This window comes from Syngnathoides biaculeatus, chromosome 14, assembly GCF_019802595.1.
Source record: "Syngnathoides biaculeatus isolate LvHL_M chromosome 14, ASM1980259v1, whole genome shotgun sequence".
Taxonomy (NCBI): Eukaryota; Metazoa; Chordata; class Actinopteri; order Syngnathiformes; family Syngnathidae; genus Syngnathoides; species Syngnathoides biaculeatus.
This window is the reverse complement of record NC_084653.1, coordinates 15,223,957-15,251,923: the sequence shown is the minus strand read 5'-3', so window position 1 is coordinate 15,251,923 and position 27,967 is coordinate 15,223,957. Positions and strand designations below refer to the sequence as shown.

The 27,967-nt window shown below is 39.8% G+C and overlaps 3 protein-coding genes and 1 long non-coding RNA gene across 6 annotated transcripts in view; 2 read left to right on the top strand and 2 right to left on the bottom strand.

The window, feature by feature from the left end:
* Positions 1-271: 271 nt before the first annotated feature.
* On the bottom strand, positions 272-4,163 carry c14h2orf69 (chromosome 14 C2orf69 homolog). Its single transcript, XM_061841329.1, has 3 exons — positions 3,184-4,163; positions 1,953-2,191; positions 272-1,412 (listed from the first exon to the last, which is right to left on the bottom strand). The coding sequence occupies exons 1-3, from the start codon at positions 3,409-3,411 to the stop codon at positions 935-937; spliced, it is 945 nt and encodes a 314-aa protein (XP_061697313.1). The 5' UTR covers positions 3,412-4,163; the 3' UTR covers positions 272-934.
* On the top strand, positions 4,054-12,999 carry ftcdnl1 (formiminotransferase cyclodeaminase N-terminal like 1). 2 transcript variants are annotated; one of them, XM_061841327.1, is made up of 7 exons: positions 4,054-4,193; positions 7,010-7,128; positions 8,797-8,892; positions 8,994-9,149; positions 9,247-9,435; positions 10,050-10,474; positions 12,017-12,999. In XM_061841327.1, exons 2-7 carry the CDS (start codon positions 7,014-7,016, stop codon positions 12,047-12,049), a joined length of 1,014 nt encoding a protein of 337 aa, XP_061697311.1. In that variant the 5' UTR covers positions 4,054-4,193; positions 7,010-7,013; the 3' UTR covers positions 12,050-12,999. The 2 variants fall into 2 exon arrangements, with proteins under 2 accessions (XP_061697311.1, XP_061697310.1); XM_061841326.1 differs by lacking the exon at positions 12,017-12,999 and adding an exon at positions 11,609-11,689.
* Positions 10,313-12,182, bottom strand: LOC133512073 (uncharacterized). Its single transcript, XR_009798099.1, has 3 exons — positions 12,043-12,182; positions 11,339-11,668; positions 10,313-10,448 (listed from the first exon to the last, which is right to left on the bottom strand). It is a non-coding gene; the product is annotated as an uncharacterized LOC133512073 (long non-coding RNA).
* The window catches only part of LOC133512065 (nck-associated protein 5-like), a 45,175-nt gene continuing 29,271 nt past the window's right edge, over positions 12,064-27,967 (top strand). The window contains exons 1-2 of one of the 2 annotated variants that reach the window (XM_061841321.1): positions 12,064-12,085; positions 16,520-16,655. The gene's annotated coding sequence lies outside the window, so the exon portion shown is untranslated. Of the gene's footprint in view, positions 12,086-15,939; positions 16,656-27,967 lie in introns of those variants that run through there. The other variant, XM_061841322.1, reaches the window with a different exon arrangement.

The following is a 27,967-nucleotide window of genomic DNA, read 5'->3' as shown; positions in this document are numbered from 1 at the left end:
TTTAACGATGTTGAAAAATACCAGGAATAAATGCAACTCTTCATGGAACATATAAAGTGCCATTTTGATACACACTATAAGAAGGCTAACCCTGAAGAAAAATCAATGAGCTTTACATTTATGATTTGGACACTGTTACATAGGGTAAAGATGTTAAACATGTATACATAAAAATATGTATATTAGTGTACAAAAATAAATTTCTGCCCCCTTTTGCTCCATGTGTCGTATTATATACCACCTCAACAAAAAAGTCAAAACAAGGCCAGCAGAGGTTTAATGCAATTATCTTTATTAACATTTTCTTGTTTTTTCATTAAAAGGGTCTATTTGACCCGCGACAAGAGTATTTTAATTTTCACATCTCTCTCAGATCTCTCAAAATGGAATGATTCGCTTTTTTATGTTAGCAAACGTGACCGCCAGGGTCATAGTGCAGCAATAGTGGGAAACAGCATTCTAATCCGTACACATTGATGGCTCCTTTCAAATGAACACACCACCAGACTAGAACTAAAGAAGATGAGAATAACATCCTTTCAGTCTATTCAGACTACTGTTGCCCTCATAATCAGTCACACAATCTAAACTGAAGGAAAAAAACAAGGCAGCCACTGTGGTTTCAAAGCCTGTAAACATAGCTGATCACGAGTGCAAGTTTAAATGAAGACTGTCTTGCGTACACAAAGCCTATAATTTAAATGAAAACACAGGGAACTTTTTTTTCTTTTTAAATGGGTCAAAATGCGTCATTCTAAGTAAAGTGCCTGGAAAAACTTCTTTCCACTGAAGGAAGGCGCCAGTTTCAACAAATTCAAAAGGAATTAGAGCGTACCCTTTTTTCATGCTGAATCCTCAAAATGTTCATACTTTGAGGCAATTTAGTACCCAGAAGATCCTGATGGACAGATCCAACAGAATGGTTAAAAAGGCCTCAGAATTCCTGAATGATCCTAAAGTGGTTTTCAATGGAGGGCGGTTCATCCTCAAAATGGAGTTTGTCATACAGACGTGCCCCAAACTCCTCCAGGGTCTTCACGAAACAAGCGTGCTCTCGGCCCACCCAGGCCCGCATGGGGTCCCGGACCTCGTAGGGTGTCACGTGGGCATGGAGCCCGATCCCGCTGTTGGCCAGTTGGCCCAGCAACCTTCTGTTCGTCACCCAGGTCTCGCTCCCCCCTGGGTGGCCGCCATCCAGCCAGAACATGTCCGATAGGCTTCCGGCAAAGTCTGACAGGTGCGGATCCGCCAGGGCACCGCCCAACTCGTGCACCACCTGGTTGAGGACAACGCAACCTTTACTGAAACCCACCAGAATCAGGGAGAACCTGGCAAGGGTGCCGGTGCCACCTCCCGGAGGTCGGATGGTGTTTGGCAAGCCGGCTCGCTCCATCCCGTGGATCAGTAAAGCCCTGCAAGCACACACAAGGTGGATGTGGTGAGTGCATTTACATTTATGATAAGGATTGGTTTTTTTTTGTTTTTTTTTTTTTAAAGGCCGTTTTGAGTTTTACATGAACAACTTTTTGATACTTTTATAACAACCTCTCCATCTTTGGGGTTTCTTCAGGTAATCTTATTTTAATCTGCACAAGTTTGGGGAGTTTTGATGCATTTATTTTAACCAGAGTAGCTTTTGGGAGACTGCAGAAGTGTTCATATGAACTGAATTGAGTTTCGGGAATTTATGGTAGTCATATTTCATACCGAGTAATTAAGTATTGAGGGTTGAGTTTTTATGGAGGTAATTTAACCTGAGCAACTTTTGGTGTTTTTGAAATTATCACTGAACTGTGTAACTTTTTTTTTTAATTTTTACAGCTTTTCTGGTCCTTATGGTGCTCATGTAAATGTGTGCGCACAGAAAATACAAAGATCAATCACAATCATAGTAACTCCTCCATGTGACACTTGGCGGCCAATAAAAGGGCGGAGAAAATGAGTTACCCAACCTGAGGTGGCGAAGCGCTCCACCATCGGGTGAGTACGGGGCATGTTCCGGGGCACCAAACATGTTGCTCTCCACAAAGTTGCAGTAACTGCTGAACTTGTGCAGGTACATGCGAGAGGCGCGCACCACCCACACGTGGTGCCCAGGAAAGCGGCGGCCCAGCGTCACGCCCACCTGCTCCAGACTCCACGGCAGCCACTGGGCGCACTCCGGCTCCAAGGACATCTCCTCCTGGAAGTTCTGCACGAGCACAACACAAGAGAGACATTGTGACGACAGACAGTTATATTTCGGCGTATTTTCACTTTACTTCTGATAATGGAATTTTCTCATGAAAAGTTACATATACTTTTTTTTTTTTTAATCTGTAATCCTAACAGTTGGCATTTTCTTGTTTTTAGTTTTACTTTTTTATAGGTGGATGTTTTCTTTTTTCCTTTTTATTATGTGAATTATAGACTTTATTTTTCAATTTTACTTCTGAAGTTGGACAGTTTGATTTTGTTTTATTTACATTGAGTATGGTCAGTTATGCCATTTTCATATTTTACTTCTGATATTAAAGTTAGATTTTTTGTGCTTTTCATTTTATTCATTTAATGTTGGTTGGTTATGACTTTTTTTTGTTCTGTTTCTGTATTGACAAACAGTAATGTTTTAATTATTTTTTTAAACTCACCCCCCATCCGCCCCCATTTTATGAGGTTGTTTTACATCTGCTACTTTGGGATTTCCCCGTTTTTATGATAGTTATAAAATTTTCTCATTTGATGGACATTTGAAATATCTTGTTTTACTTCTGTGATTATGGAGTTTTGTCATTTGCTTTGCTTATGTGAAGGACTGTTCTGACTTGTTTTTATGGCTGTCATAAAAACAAGTCAGAACAGACACGGTGGACTACATTGCCTTGTCATTTTTTTTTTTAATGTAATGTTTTTGCAAATGACGATTATGACTCGTTCTTCAGTTTTAACACTTGATGATATATTTTTATTGTTTTATTCTTGTGAGGGTGGATGACAGTTTTTCATTTTTAGTTTTACTTAAAATAATATCCAGTTTCGACGTTTCTCGTTGTTCGGCCGCTAGTGACATTTGTGATGATGGACAGTGACAACTGTTTTGACTTTTAAATCCAACCAGCCCTCGAAGCAGGTGCCGCAGACAACAGCGCACCGGTGATGCATCCGGTGTTCTTTTTAGACTTTATCCGCGATACCTGTGCTTACCTGAATGTCGCCGTGGAAAAACACCACATGTTTGCTATTACTGCAGTTGTTTTCTTGAGACTCGTGTCCATTTCCGGGCCGCAGGAGTAGCAGGTCGTTGAGCGTGTTTGGTTTGCACCCGGGCACCGCCACTAGCTTGTGGATCCTCTGCGTGCTCGGACTTTTGGCGTGAGCAACTGGGCGGCTGCTCGGCGGCGGAGAAGAGGACGGCACCACCGTAGTCGTCATCGTGGCTTATTCGGCTCAGTCCACTGTTAAACCATTTAGCTTCGAGCACGCAGTAGCCGCCGCAGTCGAATTAGCTCCACTTGGAGGTCTGAGATGGCGTTAATCAAATGTAAGCTTCTGCCTTTGACGTGATTCTCTCTTAATATTTTAGGGAGCTCCCAAAAAGTCGCCAATTTGTTATTTTGCCAATTTTTATGGGATTTGCCCACAGAGAGGCGCTGTTTATTAAAAACGCCACCAAGACGAACGGCCTTACTGCCGTAATCACTTTTACATTACACCGAGCATGCGCGAAGCTACTTAGTTTCTTGTCATTTGAGATTCTAAACCAAGGATACTCCCTCATATTCACTTCCGTTTTAACTTGAGGGCGGCACTCATGTTCACTTTATGCATTAGAATGCCTTATTCATCGTATGTAGGAAGGGATTAAGACACAATAGCGCATATTTTGAACACTAGTGTTGTGAATTTAAAAAAATATATGCTATCATCCACACAGTGTATACGTAAAGCACAATAACTTCCCCGCAGTTACTTCTGAATGTTACGATCAGACGACTAAGATAGCCTCGCTAAATACAGTACAAATGTGCTCCCCCAGTGACGTAGAAATTGTAAATTAAATTTCAGGCATGTTTGGAATAATAATGGGAAAGAAAAACACTTAGAAGCAACTTTTAAACAATTCACAGTATTTAGTGACAAGTGGACTTTGCCCAGTCCCTGTACTCTCTACTGCCACCGGTGATTATAAGGACCCAGTGATTCTCAAGTTGTCAGTGAGTACAGTCTAAACTTTTTATTATCATGAATTCTTTGCAACCGAAACTGCCCACTCCCAATAACTTAAGTTTACTTAAATTCTCATACATTAATCAAGCTTCCTTGCGAGTTCCCACACGGAACGTATTAGCTCTAGGACAGGAAGTGAAGCTACAGGAAGATTTGGGCACAACGTCTAAGCGCGTTTATGCAATCGAGGCCATTAACTAACGGTAGTGGCGAATAAACTACATTAATTCTAAGGATTGATGTCTTAAAAGGAAGCCAAGGAGTAAACTAAAAAGCCCATCTCGTATCGGGAGAGGTGGTGGGAGATGACTGTAAAGCCGTGCTAACAACTACAGTTAACGAGTGCTTATTAAGTGATTCCTGTTTATAATATAGCGCGGGGGGGGGGGGGGGGGAATGAGCAATTGACCCCTCCGTACAGGGCACTTAACCACGCCTCCTGAAGTTACGTCACCCCTTGTGTGCTAACTTCAGACAAACAATTAGTAAAAATGGCGGCGCAGGAAGAAAAGACTACAGTGAAATTGTCCGATTTACCATCTGATTTCTCACATTTCTTCACTATTCTTAGCTAACAGTGAAATATCGATGAAAAGCAGACGGCAGGGCTTCAAGTATTTCAGCGAGGCGTATTTTAATGGTATTTCCATGCATATCGACGGAGAAACCATTGATATTAGCGCGAGATCTTTCCGGAGTCAGAGGAAGACCGAGAAGCCACATAATATATTATAACCCAAAGACGAATATGTCATTGACAGTTTCCTATTTCCGTGTCACATATCACACTTGTGTGAGCATCTGTATGTGTATCTGTATAGCCGTTTGTGAACTGCCGTATGAAGGAAGAGAAGGTGAGGCTTGATTTACGAGTTGTTTCTCTCGTTTTCTTTGTGTAACGTCACGCGCTCCACTCAATAATTATTCTTGAATTATTGCCGAACCTACGTAAGTCCCGACCGAGTACGACAATCACTACTTTATAGTGTCCTCAAACATCCTTCCTTCAGTCTTGGTGTCTCGGTGCACGTCGAAGCCTTTTAGGACTCGCTAGTCCGGTTTAGCTTAGCTCGGTAGCCGCCGAACAGAGACACATTTGTGCAGTCAGATCATTGCAAAATATCGCTCAACACAGATGAAGTGTGTCAATCATTCACACATAGCTATGTTATGCAAGCGAAGAACTGCTAAATCATTTATATGAGACATGTATTGAAAATCAAATATAGGGCTTACCGTCGTGCAAACATATCTGTTCCGGTTGATTTTAGATGGATTCAGTTGATCATACAATCTTCCACAAAGTTTGATCCATCGAAGACATTTTTCGTACTGGGTCTTCGGTTTTGGAAAGGGTACGAATTGAACTCCACCAACTAGCCTTTCAGGATACCTGTCGTCACTATTACAAAGTCCGTGACTACACCTCTTAACCATATCTATTGTTAAAGAACCCAAATACGCGATAAAACGCTAACAAAAGCTATAGTGGACCATGCAACGTTGTCTGAAGGAACGGCGGATGCCAAAAAGGGGCGTGGTTTATGCAGATCTCTGGCCTCTGATTGGTCAGCGACGCGGATGACGTAATTTCTACGGAGGGGTCAATTAACGAAGAAGGATGCAGAAAAGAAATAAAAAGGAAAAAGTGAAAACATGTTAAATACATGGGTTTGTAACTCAGAAATGTTATGTTATCTCATACGTATCATGTACAAAGTATTGATGTTTAGCTTTCATAAAAAGATAAAAATAGTGTTGTTCTCCCCCCACCCTTTCCTAAATAGAAGACATGTAATTTATGTTACACTTTCCTTAAAAGAAGACACTTTTTTTTTATGCTACAACTTAAATTTTCATATTGCACATTTGTGAAAAGGAGAAACTTTTTCTGTAGCTCCAGCCTGGAAAAGAAAACATTCAAACAGAATCATATTCTTCTTTTATTGTATACTGTACAGCATTTGAATTAATTTTACACTGTGAAGAAGAATGGAAGACGAATAAATAAATTAATAATTCTAGAAGACAAACTTTTAATGCTTTTTCCTAAAATTACGAGACAATTTTCGAGTTGCATCTGCTCTGAATAAAATGTTGCATTTGCGAATTCAGTGCAGCCCTTATCTGCACAGTACTGCGAAACAGTATTAGCCACCGTCTCAAATTCTTATATTTTTGCTGTTTCTCCACTTTAATGTTTACTATCATCAAACGTATCTAAAGATGAGAAAAACATAACCCAAGCAAACTTAAAATGATGGTTTTGAATGGTGATTTCCTTTATTAAGGAAAAAAAAGCTATTTAAAGTTACTTGGCCCAGTGTGAAAAAAGTAATTACCCAACTTGTCAAACCAGGAATTAATGGTGACTAATCACAGTTTTTGATTCATCTTTACTGACCACACTCAAGTTTGATTACCTCCGTATCTGTTCAATCAAGAAATCACAAACAGGTTATGTCCTGACAAAATACTTCACCGATCAGTCTGGAAAAGGTTTCAAAAGCCATTTCTAAAGCTTTAGGATTTCAGTGAACCATCAGGAAAAGGAAATCACCATTTAAAAACAGTATTTTAAGTTCACATTGGTTATAATTTGTTTTACATTTGTTTTGTGACGTTTAAAACAAAGTCAGGAAACTATGCAAAAATAATTTCAAAAGAGAGCCACTACGTTTTCATGGCACTGTAGAACTATACAAAAATAATTTCAAAAGAGAGCCACTACTTTTTCATGGCACTGTACATGTTTTCTACCCATATTTTACAAAAAAAAGTATAATGCCTAATAATACTGCAGAAACATGACAGCCACTTCATTGGGAAGACGCCTGGTGACCTGCCTGCTCAACGTGTCCGAGGCTCGCCGAGAGGATCTGGTGGAAAGTGTGGCCAAGGCGGCTTTATATGACTCTGAAGGCAAGTTCATAACACAGGCTAATACAGTACTGTTGACCTGATTTCTAATATAGTTTATCATTGTTAAAGTCGTGTTTATTATCATATCCTGGTTTTAAAAAAATGTAGTCCGTTTGTAGTCCACAGCCTCCAAAAATCTCAGTCAGTAGCAACCACTGGAAAATTAGAAAAAAAAATTAACTAGGTATCAGAATTTTAACAAACATCATGAAATCGGGCCCACGTTTATCATAACAGCACACAAGAAAACGTCTCGAGGACACGTCTGAAATTGAATAGATGATTAGGATTCCCACAGTTTCCAGGCAGGACATAACCTATTGGAACATACAGTGAAGAAAATAAGTATTTGAACACCCCGCTATATTGCAAGTTCTCCCACTTAGAAATCATGGAGGGGTCTGAAATGACCAGTTGGATGAGACAGAGGAGTCATGGGAGAAAGTTTTGTGGTCAGATGAGAGAAAAATGAAATTTTTTGTTCATAATTCCACTAACCGTGTTTGGAGGAAGATGAATAATTAGTTCCATCCCAAGAACACCATCCCTACTGTGACGCGTGGAGGTGGTAGCATCATGCTTTGGTGGTGTTTGCACATGGGACAGGACGACTGCACTGTATTAAGGAGAGGATGACTGCAGCCATGTATTGTGAGATTTTGGGGGACAACGTCTTTCCCTCAGTCAGAGCATTGAAGGTGGGTCATGGCTGGGTCTTTCAACATGATAATGACCCAAAGCACACAGCCAGGAAAACCAAGGAGTGGCTCCGTAAGAAGCATATCAAGGTTCCGGCGTGGCCTAGCCTGTCTCCAGACCTAATCCCAAAAAAAAAAATCTTTGGAGGGAGCTGAAATTCCGTGTTTCTCAGCGACAGCCCAGAAACCTGTCTGATCCAGACAAGATCGGTGTGGAGGAGTGGGCCAAAATCCCTCCTGCAGTGTGTGCAAACCTGGTGAACAACTACAGGAAACATTTGAGCTCTGTAATTGCAAACAAAGGCTACTGTATCAAATATTAACATTGGTTTTCTCAGGTGTTAAAATATTTATTTGCAGCTTTACCACACAAATAAATTGTTAAAAAAATCATACATTGTGATTTCTGGATTTTTCTTTTTAGATTATCTTTCTCACAGTGGGCATGCACCTACGATGACGATTTCAGACACATCCATGATTTCTAAGTGTGAGAACTTGCAATGTAACAGGGTGTTCAAATACTTATTTTCTTCACAGTAATTGGCTTCAGCACCTCCAAGATACCCATTGTAACAAGATAACCATCTCAAACATGTATCACATCTCTATCAAATAAAATAAAGAAATTTGTTAACATTGGGTTTTCGAAGTAGGGTTGGCAGGGTTGAAGGCAGTTTATGATGACTTAAGGTTAGGATTAGGATGTGTCAGGGTTAACTGAGAAACATTAACGCCACCACACTTTAAGTCAAATACTTCATTTCCTATCTGGAAGCAGTTCCTAATGTTCTGCTGGAATACAGAAGCCAATCATAGTGCAGTGGCACGTGTTCTGGAACCATTACTATTTGGAGCAGAGTGAGTGCTGCCTGGAAACTGTGTGGGAATAACACCGGACAGTATCATTCTCAAAATTTGGCCATTTTGGTTCTCAGTTCTCTTCATTCTCTTCATTATCATTCCGCAGGTATTAGAAGAGATGGAACCACGGTGCTGAACATCTTCAATGACCATGACTATAACCGCTCCGTCATCACGATTGTGGCCAGTATCGAATCCATCAGTACGTACTCATCCACTTTAATGGAGCATAATTGACAGAAAAACTGCAGTACTGTATGTATTGTTTTTTAAAAAAATGTTCTTTTACTTTAAACATTTCAGGGGAGGCCGTCTTGTCTGCCTGTGTGAAAGCCTGTGAGCTTTTTGATATGCGCACCCACTCGGGGGTTCACCCGTGTTTGGGTGCCGTTGACCTGGTGCCTATCTACCCCTTGGGGGAGGATGTGGGAATTGAGGACTGTGCTCAAGAGTCTTGCGGTGAGATTCCGCTCATGTATGCATTTGTCATCTCTCTTGTTTATCTTCCGTTTTGGCTGTCGTCTTCATGTTTTGACCGTTGCCTTGGGTTCATCAGCCATTGCCCGGGGGCTTACCCAACGAGTCCCGGGCACCAGTGTCTTCCTCTTTGGGTGGGCGGATTCCCCACTTCAGCGGGGGCTGGCGCAGAGGAGGAAGGAGATGGGATGGTTCAAGAAGACGCCGGACTTGAACAGCGTCAGGGTCTGCATTGGGCCTGTCCCACAGAAACGCTTTGGCCTCACTGGTGAGCCCAAACACTCTAATCCAAATGGAAATTGCTTTTCTTCTGTGAAACAATACAATTTTTTTTAACCTCCAGTATTTTAATATTTCATCACTATTCCACTCTTAATACAAAACATTTGCCTGCCAGACACGTTTCTCAATAGGCCTTAATGAGAACAAATACTTTTGCTCTTCCAAATTGTTTTTTTTTTAATTGTCCGGTGTTTTTCCTTTTTCCTGATCTGAAAACAAAACAAAAGAGAAAAAAAAAGACAATGTTTCCTCAATACTCCTTGACTGAATTGACCCATGTCATGAGAGACAAGGAGTGTCTCCCAAGAAACACAATTTATTCCACAGTATGATGATTCTATTCAAAAGGCTGATTTTTACATTTCTTTTGCCAGGCCTTGAAGTATTCCTCCTTTTTCCCATTCTCTATAAAAAGTTTGACCTGCTTAGTAATGTGTAACAACCCAATTCAGCCTACTATACTAAGGCTCGGAGAAGTTACTTTGCAAACCTGTTTGAGATTAATGACAGTGCTCTTATGAAGATAGGGGGAAACAGCATGTAATTTACATAAATCATCTATTGTTACAATGAGTCAGTAAGTATTTACTATTATTATAGGTGTTGGGTCCAGTCCTTATGTCATGAATTGCAACGTTACGATTGACACCCAAGATCTCACCATCGGACGAAAGATTGCCACCGCCATTAGGGAGTCCAATCTAGGGGGTCTTCCAGGGGTCCAAGTCCTCGCTTTGCCACACGAGGGCGCTGTGGAGATCGCCTGCAATGTGGAGAGCGTGCCAGGGCGTCCGCTCCACCAAATGAGCGAGACGTCACCTTGGCCATCCTTCAGCATTGGGGGTCAGCCGTACTGTCATGTTCCAGCTTCTCTCATCAGCGCTAGGGTTGCAGAGCTGGCGGGGAGGCACGGGGTTGGCACAAAGGGCACTGCCTTGGTGGGTTTCACCCCCATCGAGTGTCGGGGCTTGGCTGAGCTGGCTTTGTCTCGACAGATTGCTGAATTTTGGAAAGAGCAGAAAAAGGTGCGCATGTGAAAATAAATTCTGGTGTGAAACCACCTTTTGTTTTTAATTTTTCATGTGGTCAAATTTTGAGTTTAAATTAAGGTTTTATTTGGAGAGTATACTTACTGAACTTTAGGTTTTCATATTTATTACACACATTCATTTTCTGTAGTCTTCATTAGGATAGTAGGTAACTGGAGCCTATCCTAGCTGACTTTTAGTTTATAAGTTTCTAATCAAGGATGAAGTCCCACATTCAAAATAAATGACTTCTTGTTGAAATTTGGAATTTTTCGTACGTCATCCTACAACAGACATATCCATACAAATTCCGTGTCGATTGGTGAAGATCGTGTTGGGAGCTGTTTTTTCTAACTTTCTCTCAAACCATGAGCCATGGATAACCCTAAATACGTTGGTTCAAGCCAAAATGGCTGACTTTGTAAAAATTTCGGGAATGGGTTCTCCAGATGTTTTTGTGCATGTTTTTGCAACAGGTATGTCCACCCAAATTCATCTACAGTATAAGTTAAGATGTTGTTAGGGTCTGATTTTTTTTTTTTCTTAATTTTTTTATTTTTTACGGCCCAGGATCGAATTAACCCAAATTACAGCTTCAAAACAAAATGGCCGACTTTTTTTATGCGTTCTATAATAGGCATGTGCATTGGTTAAACTGGTATTCACCCCCCCCCCCCAAAGGTTTCCGAAAGGGTGCCACTAAGCGAGTTTGGGTGATTTACTAATCAGATGCTAACATAAATAGCATGTAGCTGAGACGCTAATGGCTGCAGTAGAAATGACTCAAGCTGCATGACTGCAATGGATTCGATTGATCGATTATTTCATATAAGGAAAGACTGTATATATATATGTTTTCACCTGCATGATATTCCAGTTTGGCAGCACGGTGGGTTAGCTGGATAGCGTTGGCCTCACAGTTCTGAGGACCCGGGTTCAATCCCGGCCACGCCTGTGTGGAGTTTGCTTGTTTTCCCTGTGCCTGCGTGGGTTTTCCCCGGGCACTTCGGTTTCCTCCCACATCCCAAAAACATGCAACATTAATTGGACACTCTATAATACCCATATGTGTAATTGTGAGTGCGACTCTTTGTCTCTATGTGCGCGGCGATTGGCTGGCAACCAGTTCAGGGTGTACACTGCCTCCTGCCCGTTGACAGCTGCAATAGGCTCCGGCACTCCCTGCGACCCCTGTGAGGATAAGCAGCTAAGTGAGCTGTACGAATTGTCATACTTTGATTTCAACCTAAATGAATTGACATGTCATTTACCGAGACAAGATGATGTGTGAGTTCTTAAGCATTTCAATAATGTTGGTCAATGAGTCAACTTTTGAGGGTTTGGCCCAAACGGCCCATGAATCAGGGCCATGAGTACTTAATGCTATGTTTGATTTTAAAATCCTCTTCGTTCATTATGTTGTAAAGTGCAAAGACAAGAGGAAGCTGTTGTTCGTCACTGTTTTGAATAAGGTTTGCTCAGAAGTCAACTTGTTTTCCTTTGATTTCAACATTAATGAAGTGTTTCACTCCATCGTAGGTTTTCCAATTACATAAGATGAGCACCCTTTGAGGCAGTTGTTCATCCTCAGCACACGCCTCCCTCTTGGTAAGTCTTTGTACGCCATCCAACTGAAGCTTTAGTCACACGAGCATGACAGGCAGCATCTCAGGCTTCTTTTCATGCGTCTTACGCACGTTCTCCACATCCCCGACTCTCTTTCTGTGCACCTCGACAGAAATGCATCTTTTACCTCATGCATGTGCACCCCTTACATTCGCCATGCACACAGAGTGCCTGTCAGGCTGCCGAGCATCACAACTTAATCTAGGTCAAAGCATAAGCCCAGAGGTATTCTTGTGCAACACACTCACACGCACGTTCATATCAATGCATCTTTAAAAGCTTCATGTTTAGCCAGCAATCCGCTCAATATTTATTTCCCTCTAATAGATTACCGGACTTGTGATTTGTCTCAAGAGCACCATGACTAAGCACGCTCAGGAGTAATTATTGTACATCCAAAATGGGACACTTATTAAGTGCATTTATGTGTGTGTTTGTGTGCGTTATCTGCTTCCTTTGATATAATTTAGCCTGGCAGCGTATCATCCGAGATGCAGGCCCATGTGTCACTGCGTAGAGAAAATAGAGGAGCTTATTTCCTCACATCGTCCTCCGCCAACCTTCTATAAATACACCCAAGCTCTCTGTTCTATCTGTGTAACGCACCCCCCCATGTTTGTCCAATTTTTCCTCATAATTGCTCCCTTCCACTTCATCCTCCCTTCTCTGCTCCTGTCATAAAATGTGGAGCAATGTGTGGCATGTCTAGACTAAGAGAAACATTGGGATAGAAAAAAGGTCAAAAACACAGTTATTTTATCAGCAATCTGGCCAAGTGCTACTTCCTGTTTGAACCATAAATAGTTATTTCTTTAACCCTCCTGTTTTATGTTGTTTAACAAACATAGTAATATTAATGCGAATAATCAGTTTTTTTCCGTAGCACAAAAAATAGTTTAAAATTGTTTGTTGGTAAATGAAATATACCCATTATAATAGATATGAATGAGTAAAAAACTGAAATTTTGTTTACATTTTTTAAATAATGGTCTTTAATTTTTGAACACCAAAAATGTTTTCAAATATAAACAGATAAAATTAACTAAAATAATTTTAATAAATAGCTTGAATTGAAAAAAAAATCATTTGATTTGTATTCTTTATTTAAATGACAATAATCGTCATGTCTATAATCCTCCTGTTGTGTTAGTTTCTTTGGAACACCAGAAATCATATTTATGCATTAATAATAAATAAAGCACTCATTGTTTTTGTAGTATATTTTAAATAAATATTTTAATTTCCTTTTGTTTAGATTTTTTTTTTCGATTGACAATAAATTTTATGGTGGCACGGTGGATCAGCTGGTAAAGCGTTGGCCTCACAGTTCTGAGGACCCGGGTTCAATCCCGGCCCCGCCTGTGTGGAGTTTGCGTGTTCTCCCCGTGCCCGCATGGGTTTTCTCCGGGCACTCCGGTTTCCTCCCACATCCCAAAAACATGCAACATTAATTGGACACTCTAAATTGCCCCTAGGTGTGATCGTGAGTGCGGCTGTTTGTCTCCATGTGCCCTGCGATTGGCTGGGAATCAGTTCAGGGTGTACCCTCCCTCCTGCCCGTAGACAGCTGGGATAGGCTCCAGCATTCCCTGTGACCTTCGTGAGGATAACCTCCAGAGAAAATGGATGGATAAATATTATTTCTGTGTAACCTCCTGTAATAGTTGGGTCAACGTGACATGTGATATTTAGTCGTTCAAACTATATATCCATCCATCCATTTTCTTTACCACTTATCGTCACAAGGGTTACAGGGAGTGCTGGAGCCTATCCCAGCTGTCAATGGGCAGGAGGCGTGGTACACCTTGAAGTGGTTGCCAGCCAATCGCAGTCAAATTAAATATATTGTCTTTTAAACTATATGATTTAAAGAAGACGGCACAGTGAAGCAACTGATTAGATCGTTGGCCTCACAGTTCTGAGGAGTGGGGTTCAAATCCCGGCCCCGCCTGTGTGGAGTTTCCATGTTCTCCCCGTGCCTGTGTGGGTTTTCTCCAGGCACTCCGGTTTCCTCCCACATCCCAAAAACATGCAACATTAATTGGACACTCTAAATTGCTAAAGTGTGACTGGTTGTTTGTTTCTATTTGCCCTGCAATTGACCCCTCCATACAGGGCACTTAACCACGCCTCCTGAAGTTACGTCACCCCACTGTTGCTAACCTCAGACAAACATTTGACAAAATGGCGTCGCAGGAAGAAAAGTCGAGAGCGAAATTTTCCGATTTACCAGCTGATTTTTCACTCGCATTCTTACCGAATAGTGAAATATTGTTGAAGAGCAGACAGCAGGGCTTCAAGTATTTCAGTGAGGGGTATTTCAATGGTATTTCCATGCATATCGACGGAGAAACCATTGATATTTGCGCGAGATCTTTCCGGAGTCAGAGGAAGACCGCGAAGCCACCTAATATATTATAACCCAAAGACGAATTCGTCATTGACAGTTTCCTATTTTCGTGTTACCTATCACACTTGTGTGCAGAATCTGTATGTGTATCTGTATAGCCGTTTGTGAACCGCCGTATGAAGGAAAAGAAGAAGGCGAGGCTTGATTTACGAGTTGTTTCTCTCGTTTTCTTTGTGTAACGTCACGCGCTCCCCTCAATAATTATTCTTGAATTAGTGCCGAACCTACGTAAGTCCCGACCGAGTACGAGAATCACTACTTTAGTGTCCTCAAACATCCTTCCTTCAGTCTTGTTGTCTCGGTGCATGTCGAAGGCTTTTAGGACTGCTAGTCCGGTTTAGCTTAGCTCGCTAGCCGCCAGGAAAGAGACAAGTTTGTGCAGTCAGGTCCTCGCAAAGTATCGCTCAACACAGATCAAGTGTGTCAATCATTCACACATAGCTATGTTATGCAAGCGAAGAACTGCTAATTCATTTATATGAGACATGTATTGAAAATCAAATATAGGGCTTACCTTCGTGCAAACATATCTGTTCCGGTTGATTTTAGATGGATTCAGTTGATCATACGGTCTTCCACAAAGTTTGATCCACCGAAGACATTTTTCGTACTCGGTCTTGGAAAGGGTACGAATTGAACGCCACCAACTAGCCTATCAGGATACCTGTCGTCACTATTACAAAGTCCGTGACTACATCTCTTAACCATATCTATTGTTAAGGAACCTAAATATGTGATAAAACGCTAACAAAAGCTATACTGGACCATGCGACTTTGTCTGAGGTAATGGCGGACGCCAACAAGGGGCGTGGTTTATCCAGATCTCTGGCCTCTGATTGGTCAGTGACACGGATGACGCAATTTCTACATTGGGGTCAATTGGTTGGCAACCAATTCAGAGTACCCTGCCTTCATCCCAACGATAGCTTGGATGGGCTCCAACGCTCTCGCGATCCTTGTGAGGACAAGCAGCTCAGAAAATGGATGGATGATTTAAAGAAGATAAAAGAGGTAGAAACCCCCTTTTACATTTTTTCAATGATTTTGTTGTTTACATTTGAACAATAGTTTACGTTTGTTCATGCATCAATGTGACCCACTGCATGTTTGCTGACTACAAATGTATTTATTTATTCATTTAGATGGTTAAATTAACAAATAAACTTAATAGAAGGGTTACCAACCCAAAATCCTCAGCCTTGTGTTAGGATCCAAACAAGTAAAATAGAGCAAAATACTTTTTTAAAAAGGTGAAAAAGACAGTTTTACTAAGATGTTATTTTAGTAATATATTTATTAATTATTAAATAATTTTAATTAATAATATGAAATTAATTTAAATGAACAATATTTAAATAATTTAAATTAATATTATAAAACAATAAAAATTGAATAAATGAGAAAATCTAATTTTGTCCTTTTTAATATTCAGAAATATTTCTTTAACTTGGCAATATAAAAGAAGTGTTAATATCCCAAATACTGAACTATAATTAACATAATTTATTTAAGATATGCAGTGTTTTATTGCTTCGAGGATTGCAAAAAGACAAAATTGTGTTAGAAAATGGTGGTGGCCGGGTGTACAAACGTACAAAAAAAAAATACATTTTGATCCCCCCCTTCCCTTAAAACTGGTCCACACACATTGGCATCTATTCAACAAGATGCAACCTATAAAGTGGGCAGAAACCCCAACCCCCCACCTTCCATCCTTGACACATGTTCAGCATCCTCCGGTCAGTTGAGAAACCAAGAGAGTGAGAGAGAGAAAGAGAGAGATAGTCAGGGAGCGAGTGCAAGAGCAGTGAGGTGGAAACGCGGGTGAGCATCACAGAAAGACACAAATAGAGCGATAAAGCGGCGAATTAGGCAGCCAGGCAACCACGAGGGGGGAGGAAGAGAAGGAGGAGGAAAACTGGCGAGTCCTTGGCAGATCCGTGCTTGATTAAAGATCCTCTCCTTCCCCTTCTTTTTTTTTTTTTTTTTATGTGTGTGGATGTGAGAACCAGGTGGATGTTTCTGAGGCTGGATGCTAGGATCCACGCAGGCCAGGATGGATCCGATGCTGGTGCTGACCCAGATTAGCGAATCCGGACCGGTCGTCGGTGTTCTGGGGATGTGACGTTTATCTCTGATGAGGTAAGCAAAGACTCAAGGGTTCTCAAGCCTCTGCAGAATAATTTACAATGAATGATTTTTTGGCTGTGTTTCAAAATGGGCCAATTAAAAGCTTTAATATGAAAGACGGCTATCCTATTATTCTGATGTTCTTGCATGAATAAAGTTGTTTTTTAAGGACCAAAAATGTGCATTATTATAGGATGAAAATCCTGTTTTGTGTGCTTCCAGTGGGCATAACCCTATTGCCAGAAAAACACAACAATCATGTATATGCTTAAACGCCATAGGGATTTAAAAGTTGCCGACTTTCAAGAAAAAAAATGTATTGGTATGACAAAAAACTCAAATTTATTTAAAAAAAAACAGCAACCTTTTTTTCACATTATGAAGGAAGAGAAAAAGAAATTATTTTTTTCAAGAAAAATAAGGTTATAAACAGTGATTTTGAAAGTATGGTGTGTTAACTTCTAGTGGTATGCAGGCTCCTCCTGGTCGTATAGTATGTATGTGAAAGAATAAGTTCAGTTGTATTTCACGTTTAAATTTAAATCATCCATTTTCTGAGCCGCTTATCCTCATGAGGGTCACAGGAGTGCTGGAGCCTATCCCAGCTGTCGTCGGGCAGGAGGCGGGGTACACCCTGAACTGGTTACCAACCAATCGCAGGGCATGCTGAGACAGACAACAGTTGCACTAACATTCACACTTAGCGGCAATTTAGAAGGTCCAATTAATGTTGCATGTTTTTGGGATGTGGGAGAAAACCAGAGAAAGCCCACATCGGCATGGGAGAACATGCAAACTCCACACAGGGTGTGTGAGTGTATGTGTGTGTGTGTGTGTGTGTGTGTGTGTGTGTGTGTGTGTGTGTGTGTGTGTGTGTGTGTACAGTATATAATTGTTTGAGAGGATCCAGATTAGAAACAAGTTTAATAATCAGCCAGTACAGGAAGAGAATTACAAATCTAAATAAAGCGCAATGTTTAGCTTCATCGAGTACAACTGTTTATATAAAGTGGTTTAGAGCATGCTGGGAAGTACCAGGGTTTCACCATTACTACAACAGTACTGGAGCATATTTAGACTATATTTATTATTTCCCACATACCAACATGAACAACGTGGTCAGTTTTTATTTTCATTACATTTAAAACAAAATTTAATTTCATGTTAATGCTGCGTGTGTATTAGTTCTTTTTTTGTTGGGGAATATTACTCCAGTGATGAGCTGGTGTAGAAAAACAAGTCAATTGAAACTTTAATTAGCATCAACTGGTGAATTTAAACTTTATTTGGTACTACACTAGTACTTAATAAATCTGGGTGAAGTCAGCAGAATCTGTGGGTGAGAATGATGAATTCTAAGGATAATGACGAACTCAATTTTATTTTTATAACATTTTTTTGCACAGAACATTTGAATATGTTGTTGTAAAAATGTGACTATCTTCTCTCATTAAACTTTGACTTTAATATTATAATGTCATTTTTTTCTTGGACAGATATGTCTTTATTCTTGTAAGATTACACAGAATACAAATACAAAATATGTACTTATTCTTGTAATGATTATGACTATTCCCTTTAAAAAAATACAACTTTATTTTTTATAAAAAATATTTTTTGCCTTCAATTTATTTTATTTAGTTATCAAAACATAATTTAACGAATATGGGTTTATCCCATCATTAAACTTTGACTTTAGTATTGTTACGACTTTATCTCATTAAAAAATCATATTCTCCAAAGATTATGAATTTTCAACAACAAAAATGTCTTTGTTCTTGTAAAGATGACACTTATCATTCTTGAAAAAAACTTTTTTTTTCTTGTTCTAAAAAAGAAAAAGGTTACTGTAAAATTACTTTTTTTCAGCCCCTCTAAAGTAGGCAACATTTCCATTCCTTTAGCATGTAAGTGTACAGATCTTCGTTGACATTAGGAGAGTTTCTTGGAAAAGAATTTCTGCAAAATGTAAGAGCCCTTGATTTAGACTGCCTTACTGTGTTCAATTGGCTTCTCTTAAAAACATGGACTGAACTGTTGGCCGTTGTAAAGCCTGCTACACAGACGAGGTCTATGTATAATAGACGAGCTGGGAGATGTGTCACGCACAGCAACAAGTCACTGTGCTTCCTTCCCCTAAAGTAGAAGAGAAACTAGGCTAAGCTAAGACCCGCATCAATAATTTACTGATTCCTGGTGGCTCCGGGAATGCTTTGGCTTGTGAAAGGGATGAAACAATTGGAATGCAAGTGAACCCCAACAGACAAATTAGTAGCGTCTACTCGTTTTTCAATAATAAATGTCGAGCTGTTTAGTGTGAAGTGGACATAGTTGTGAAAATGTTAATGCTTAATGACTTTTCTTTTGCCATGGCTCCGTTATTGTATTTAATGTAGCAATTTTAATTAGTTAAAAAATGACTGAAGCACGTAAATAAAAGAAGACAAGAATAAAAAAGGTTTTTAACTTTATCAAAATATGTATACTTTTTTTATTTTAATTTGAAAGCGTTGGGAGGCACGGTGGATCAGCTGGTAAAGCGTTGGCCTCACAGTTCTGAGGACCCGGGTTCCATCCTGGCCCCGCCTGAGTGGACTTTGCATGCTCTCCCTGTGCCTGCATGGGTTTTCTCCGGGCACTCCGGTTTCCTCCCACATCCCAAAAACATGTGACATTAATTGGACACTCTAAATTGTCCCTAGGTGTGATTGTGAGTGTGGCTGTCTGTCCCAATGTGCCCTGCGATTGGCTGGCAACCAGTTCAGGGTGTAACCTGCCTCCTGCCCGTTAACATGTGGGATATGCTCCAGCACTCCCCATGACCCTTGTGAGGATAAGCGGCAAAGAAAATGGATGGATTGACTTATTTTTGGTTTGCACCAGATAGATAGATAGATAGATAGATAGATAGATAGATAGATAGATGATAGATAGATAGATAGATGATAGATAGATAGATGTGTGCATGTGTAAATTGAATAAAAAACAAAACTTACAAATAAGAAATACATATACATTAATCTATACTGAAGGTAACCACAAAACAAACCCCGACCATGCCCTGAACAGTTTTTGCCGGGCACGCCTATCACAACAACGTGCAAAAAAATATGTGAAAGACACATGCCTGAAATGAAACAGAAAATTGGCCATCGTAGTTTAAAAATGTTTGAGTGGCTTACAGGACTAGTCATTTGTGAGAAAAAAAAACAAAAAAAAAAACAAATCAGCCCCAGACACCAGTTTCAGGGATTGACATGAAATTGGGTGGCAACATTTTAACCACACATTTAAGTCCTGTCCTTCTTATTTGCAATATTAGGATTCCCACATAGTTCTGCTCCCATATTGCTGTTTCACAGACCCTGTTGAAAGATGCTCAACTATGATTGGCTGTTGTATCCCTGTAGAATACGCCCGACTGCTTCCAGACAGAAAAAAAGTAGTAGAGTTTGTGATTTAAGTAAGTGTGGTAGCGTTAACATTTCCCGCAAACCCTAACCCACACTAGTCCTAACCTTGACCCATCCTACGCCACCTTAAACCCAAGCAGTAGCCGTCGACCTAACCATAACAAACTTCTTTGTTTTTGCTTTATACAAATCTGTTTGGGATGGTCATCTCGTCACATCTGCGTGTCCTGCCCTTCTTGTAAAATAGGAACCAATCATGTTGGAGTGGGGCGTCTTCTGCCTGGAAACTGTGTGGGAATCCTAATAATGCCTCAAGAAGCCATACCTGATATTACACAGCAAGTCGGCCATTTTGTGTTCATGGACGTTGGCCTTTGACCAACACCAACTCGAGAATTTGGCCAAAGATTGTGCTTTATAAAAGCTATTCTAACACCTCCCATTCCTTCCTAGTCGCTTAAAGAGTCTCCATTTTATTCTGTCATTGTGCCCACTGTACCATACTAACATTTAGTTAGGGCACTTTGGGGGAATGCTGATGCTTGGTTGTCACGGTAACTACCTTGAGAGCCATTCATAAACCAGCAAGTCTGCCACTTTATGTTTTATTAAGAATGTCAAGCACAAGTATGATCTTATAAACCTCTGAATAGATAAAGCCTCCACAAAAGAAGACCATTATGTCAGGGCGAGGAGTTCAGCGTAGTCCACCATGAAGCAATCTAATGGATTCGATAGAACCGAATGAGCGCAATTGTGTAGCCATATTTTAAAAAAAAAATTTTAAAAGGTGAGAGGGTTGGCAGGAGTAGCCCAGAGGTTAAAGGGACCCACCAAGTGCTTGTTTGTAGATGCACTGATGGATCTATGTAAAGAAGGCTCTATAGGCTACTCTATATGACCAATACAATGAGTTGGGTCCAGATGTGGTTTTATATACCGGCAGAGTGGATTTGGATGGAAACGGTGAAGGAGTGTATAGGATGGCTTTAATTTTATACAATTTGCATTAATACAGATCAGAATTACGGTCATTGACATGTAATACAGAGTCGAATAAAACTCCTGGTTTGCAACTTGAAGGTCATCACTCATCGGAAATTATGTTGAAGTTGTTGAGACATGCTGACATTGATAAAAGGATTGCATCGTTAAATGAAATGGACAAGTTTGAAATTATGTGGAGATTGGACATCGGCGACATTGCTAAATGTATGACATTAATAAATGAAGTTGTTGAATTTATTGTTAAATAAATGGGAAATGTTTTGTGATGCTGGAACTGATGACAAGTAGTGACATTAAATTTTAAATAGAATTACTGTGAAGTGCAATTAACAAGTTTGAAAACATGTTTCAATTAGGTATCAAATGTAATTACATCATTAAATATCATTGACAAGCATTTTGAATACATTTTTAGGATCAAGCCACAAGTGGTATCACATTTGAAATTAAGTTCCTATTGAGAAGATTGAGACATTTAAATGATGTTATACAAAACTATTCTGAAATGCATTATTAAATGAAAATAAGTTTGAAATTATGTTGAAATTGATGAGACACTGTGAGATTGATAACTAGCAAACTATAACCATGTACATAAAATAGTGCATAAAATTGCTTCTCTGTGCTTGTTGTGCTGGTAAATTAACCCACATTTAAATTTAAGGTCTGAGCTGTCACAAGACATCGCGCAAACAGCGCTGTAAGGACCCCCCAAGTGGCACATCCGGTCCACATCCAAAATCCAAATGACAGATCTACAGCTCGAGACAAGCTGGTGATGAGCTGGGGGCTGCAAATATCACCTACATCGCGTTTCGAGTCAATCTTTAGAATAAAATGAAATTGATGGATGAAATTAGTTGTAAACGCTTTGGTGAATCAAATTGACAAGTTTGAAATGACGTTCAAATTGATAAGACAGCGACAATGTTGAACGGGTGACATTTGTTGCATGAAAATGCATTTGACCAAACTAGAATTTTATCGATAATGTTGAAATCGAGACATGGAGACATTATTAAATTGGGTTAAATGGCAATAAACAAGTTCATTTCTCGTACCCATTTAGGACATTTTAGCTTCAAAATCTGACATGTTTGAAAATGTTTAAACTGATAATAAAGTATGCCATTATTAAATAAAGCTGTTGACTGAAATTGACAGTTGAAATGGACATTGGTAGGACACGGTGATCTTGTAAAATTAAATTGTTAGATGCGTTGTCAGATGAAAGTGACATGTTTGGAAGAATGTTATTTATGTTAACCTCGGGCAAGGTCACAATGTTAAATTAATTGACTTCTTCTTTCGGCTTGTCCCGTTAGGGGTCGCCACAGCGTGTATTTGTTTGGCACAGTTTTACGCCGGATGCCTGACGCAACCCCTCTGCTAAATAAAATTATTTTGAAATGCCTTGAAATGGACAGGTTTAAAATAATGTGAACATTGTACACCCGGGACTAATTTCTCCATCAATTCATTTTCTCAACCGCTTATCGTCACGAGGGTCACGGGGAGTGCTGGAGCCTTTCCCAGCTGTCAATGGGCAGGAGGCAGGGTACACCCTAATCTGGTTGCCAGTCAATCGCAGGGCACATGGAGACAAACGGCTGCACTCATAATCACACCTAGGGCCAATTTAGAGTGTCCAATTAATGTCACATGTTTTTGGGATGTGGGAGGAAAACAGAGTGCCCGGAGAAAACCCACACAGGCACAGGGAGAACATGCAAAGTCCACACAGGTGGGGCCGGGATTGAACCCAGCACCTCAGAACTGTGTAGCCAACGCTTTACCAGCTGATCCACCGTGCCACTGGACTAATTTCTATTTTCTCTAAATAGTGTAACCTGTAAAAGTAAAACTCATATACCCAACCTTTTTTCTTTCTTTTATACAAATGATTTAAATACTAACAACAACATTTGTTGTCTGTATCTGAAATCATTGTGACTGTTCTCATAATGAAGAAAAACAAATCAAATATACATTTTTATAAAGCAGATCGGCAATAAATAGCTTTCGCTCAAAGATTGAACTCATTTGCTTGGGAAAAAAAACTCATGCTGCAGGAGCAGATTAGACTTTGAGAGCGACAGAATGATAACGTCGCCTCAGCGGGCTAACAACCTTTGCGACGTCAACCGTGTTCAAAAACGACTAAAAATATCTCCAGGGAAAAAAAAAAAAAGTATTTATGGATATGAAGGAGAGAACTTCAAAATGTTCAGCTTTCATCGACAGGATAGAATTATTTTTATCAAAATGAATCATTATGAACTCGGAAATGACCTAAATAATGAACGATGTTGAAATTTGACAAGATGCGGTGACGTTACAAAATACGTTAAATGGCGCTGAGATGTTTAAAATGGCGTTAAAATAGCGTAGAGGTAATGTTGATTGGAGTTTAACGGCGATTAGCAAGAAAAGGTGTAATGCACTTTCATCCATCAATTTTCCAAGCCGCTTATGCTCACAAATGTCACATTCAGTTACAACATAACAACAGAGGCAGACAAGTTTGAAATGGTAATGAAATTGATGACAGTTTTTAGAAGCAATTATCACATTTCAAATCACTGTATACTGAAATTGAAGACATGGTGATGTTAAATGGTTTTGAATGTCAATTAGCTCGAGCATTTTTAATGTATATTGACAATAAGATTACTATTACAAACATTGCCAAGATGGTAATAACATTGATGTTGGACATGGTGGTAACATTGTTCAGTGGTGTTTAATGGTAACCAGCAAGAGCTTTTATTACGTACGTACCTTTAGGACAAGATAACTCCCAAAAGTGACCAGTTAAGAGACATTTACATTGTTAAATGACAAAATAGTGTAAGCGTAAGCAATTTGATGTAAAGTTCCTGTAAACGCGAATGCCAATGTGACTGCATGTCAGCGTGTCAAAGTGAGTGCTTGCATGCGTGTTCTCAATACCCCAGAGGCCTCGTCCTTAATTCATTCTAGCGTCCATGCCAGAGGCTCAATTGGTGCTTTGATTGCACCAATTTCCCTCCCCTCCCAGCAGAAAGGAAGACGTATAATTACACTATTTACACTGGAGCTCTTTCCTTGTCCCCAAAGTCAGCACGCGCTGCCTTTGTTTGGCTTTTGATTGTTAAGCGGCATGAATGTCCCGGTTTGTCCCAATGAAGCTGGTGGAACGGGCACGAGCTGCCCTTATAGTGCATACGCAACAATGCAGGGAGGCTTTATTGTGGCATGACAGAACCGTAACGTGTCTAAAAGGAGACAAGCTGTGGTCAGTGTACCGCTAATCACGTTTCACAGTGTCTTTGCTGTTTTGGCAAAGCCATTTTTACCAGCATTTTCCCTTTGTTTTTTACATGTTACATTACGGGGTCTAAAATTAGATTTAGTCTTCAGGGGATTTACATAATTGTATTCACAGCCCAATGGAGCAGTTTTTGTAAAGGGTGACATTGATAAATGGAGTTATTGTTGCCGGTGTGTGCACTGAAATTGGCTCCTTTGAAATTGAACATGCTTGTGACATTGTTCAATGACATTGGACAAATTTGAAAATTATGCAACTGATAAGCAAGAGTGACACTTAAAAAATTTGGACATTGTGATGAATTTTCACAACATGCAAGATAAAAATAAATTGATATTGAAATCAATAGGACACTGTGATGGTGTCTATGGAAGACATTCTTAAATGAAATTACCATCAAATGTGTTGTCGAAGTGGCAGCACGGTGGATCAGCTGGTAAAGCGTCAGCCTCACAGTTCTGAGGAACCGGGTTCGATCCTGGCCCCGCCTGTGTGGAGTTTGCATTTTCTCTCCATGCCTGCGTGGGTTTCCTCCCGGCACTCCGGTTTCCTCCCACATCCCAAAAACATGCGACATTAATTGGACACTCTAAATTGCCTCTCGGTGTGATTGTGAGTGTTGTCTGTCTCCATGTGCCCTGCGATTGGCTGTCAACCAGTTCAGGGTGTAACCCGCCTCTTGCCCGTTGACAGCTGGCATAGGCTCCAGCTCTCCTCGCGACCCTTGTGAGAATGGAAAGAAAATGGATGGATGGATGTGTTGTCGAATTAAATTTGACTAGTGGATGTTGAAAGACAGGGTGACATTGTTAAATAAAGTTAGTGGTATATTGGCAAGTTTGATATTATTTTGAAATTGATACAATAGTGGTAGTGTTTAAATGGGTGACTGTGAATTTTTAATTAGGACACCGTGCTATAACTACAAATTGTGACACGTTTGAAATGATGTTGAAATTGATGAGACATGATAAAGTAGGCCTAAGTGTTGAAATTGGACATAGTGACGTAAAATAAAATTGTGAATTGACAACAATGGACATGATGACATTGTTAAATGTTGTTCGAATGACAAGTTTGAAATGGTTGTAAAGTAGACGAGACAGGATGGTTGACATTATTGAATGGTGTTTGTAGGAAATTAGCGAGAACATTTCGAATGCACTTTTAAGACGGAATACACAAACTGACAAGTTAAAGATGGCGTTGAAATTGAGAAGACATGGTAACATTGTCCCCTACAGTAAAGTATCTAATCACGTTGAATTTCAATGTTCATTTCCAGTATATTCTTGCTACTTGACTGTTCATTGCCAGTTAGAAAAGAATGAGACTGACATATTGCCAAAAGGACATCGCTAGCCATGATGTTCGCAAGCCACTGGCTGAGCTGCACTGTATTTGTTTAATATAACCCGATCGGTCATGAATATCTTCTAGGTCGTGTATGAGTGTGTCATAGACTTGATTGCTTAAGGCTTTTGGTAACATTTTAAATGAGGACAAAGGTGTAACTCAACGTCATTGATGCGCAGCAACCACAGTCATAGATAGGAAGTACCATTGTAAACCATCTGGAAATGCACCCCCAAAATCATTATAAGGGTTCTCTTCGCAGACATGTCTGCAAATGTCAGCAGAGGTGCAATTGCCGAGGTCACACTCACAAGTAGTGACTCATGTGTGACATATACACATGAGGCTACTCACATTTTTAGGGGAACAAGCAGTACAAAAGTTCTCTTTGGAAGCTGTTTCTATTATTCTTTGCCGGGGGGCTTCAACGTTTCCCGGTGATTCCCAGGAAGTATTAGAAAGTCACTGATTGACATAGAATTTGGTGAACGTGTCGATCATTACAGGGCGCATGAAAAATACTTACGGACCGAAGCCTTGAACTGAACAGGAAGTTGGCCATCTTGATGAGAAAGGCAGCTATTTTGAGCAAATTCCAGGGTTTATACGTACTTCAACTTTAACCGACTAGAGAAAATGAGCCCTTATCAGCAGCAGGGATCCTGGACAGATGAGCAACACCAAATTGCAAAAAAGCTTTTTTTTTTTTTCTTGTTTAAGACTTTCACCATATGTCATAGTTTGATGATCATTGTGAGGCTTCAAGTGTTTAAAGGAGGGTACGAGAGCCTGGCTTTATTTTTTTTATTATTATTTGCATACCCCAAAACACATGGAGAAATGAGAGGGGTTATTAAAATGTTAAATAGCCGGCACTTGACTGATGATACAAGATTACAAAGTGTAAATGAATACACATCTCCATCTACTGGGCACATTTAGAGATCACAAGATCATCGTTCACATTTCATATATATATATATATATATATATATATATATATATGTGTGTGTGTGTGTTTTTCTTCACTTAAAAAAAATAAATCAATAAATTAACACAGGCCACCTATTTGACCCGTAACATAACAGCAGTGTTCAATATACACTATTGGGATTTGCTAATGGTCTCAAAACATAATGCACAACATATTGATTGAATAGTAATGAATGGTTTTGCTGTGTGTTCGTATTTTGGTTTCTTTGTATTCATTTACTGATGGTTGAACATGGCGTGGGTCACGATGACACATGGACATTTCTGGTGCACCAAATGAAGAAAAATCTTAACAGGAGGGTTAATTTCAATACTATTCCTTCAAATCGAGCAATAAGTGCTGCATGAAAGATTTTGTCAGTTCCCTATGTGGTGGTTTCCGTTAACCACCACTAGATGGCAGTGCTGATCAATATTTTCTCAGCAGCAACTCGACTACTTTCTTCAAATGTAAACCTCCTGAGGTTAATTTCTTTCTAAAAGTACTTATTGCCATTTGTCATTCTTTGTTATTTTGTGTCTTGTTCACTTAACTAGGAGTAGTACATGTGTTGTGTATCTTTAGTTTGGGTGCATCGGTGTGTAAAAGTGTTACTGTGAGTCAGAAGTGGCCAGAGGCGCAAGTGGCATCACTGTTGACCCAGATTATTTCTGAGGGAAGGAACTATTATTACTTTAGTGGACATTTCTGATGGCTTATCCACGTCAATGCATCCATTGGAGCATATGATTAGCTTTAATATGTTGTATGTTTGAATGAGTATAATAGCAAGAATAAATAGTAAGAAAACCGAGAGCACTGATGATCAAAAGTTCGGAGAAAATGGCTGCGTTTTAAACCAAAATGACTGTCCTGTTCAATTTCCGGCCTGGGTCCTTGAAACTTTTTCATGTTATGATGGACGTGTCCACCCAATTTTGTTTTAATGGCCGTTAATGTTGGAGGTTGAATTTATTAAATACTTATTAACAAAGTTTGAGGCCCAGAGTTCTCCCAAAATGGCGAATTAAAAAACTTCCTGTTCAATTTTAGGGATTGGTCCTTTTGACTATTTCACACGTCCTGTTGTGATAGAGCTGTCCACCCAATTTCGTGTTGATGAGCAAAACTGATTTCGGGGTATGATATTCTTTTGTACAGTAACATTATAAATTTAAACCTTAATTTTACCGAAATGTGTACCTTACTTCAAACCAAAATGGCTGACTTCCTATTTAAAATTCGGTATTGATCCATGTGA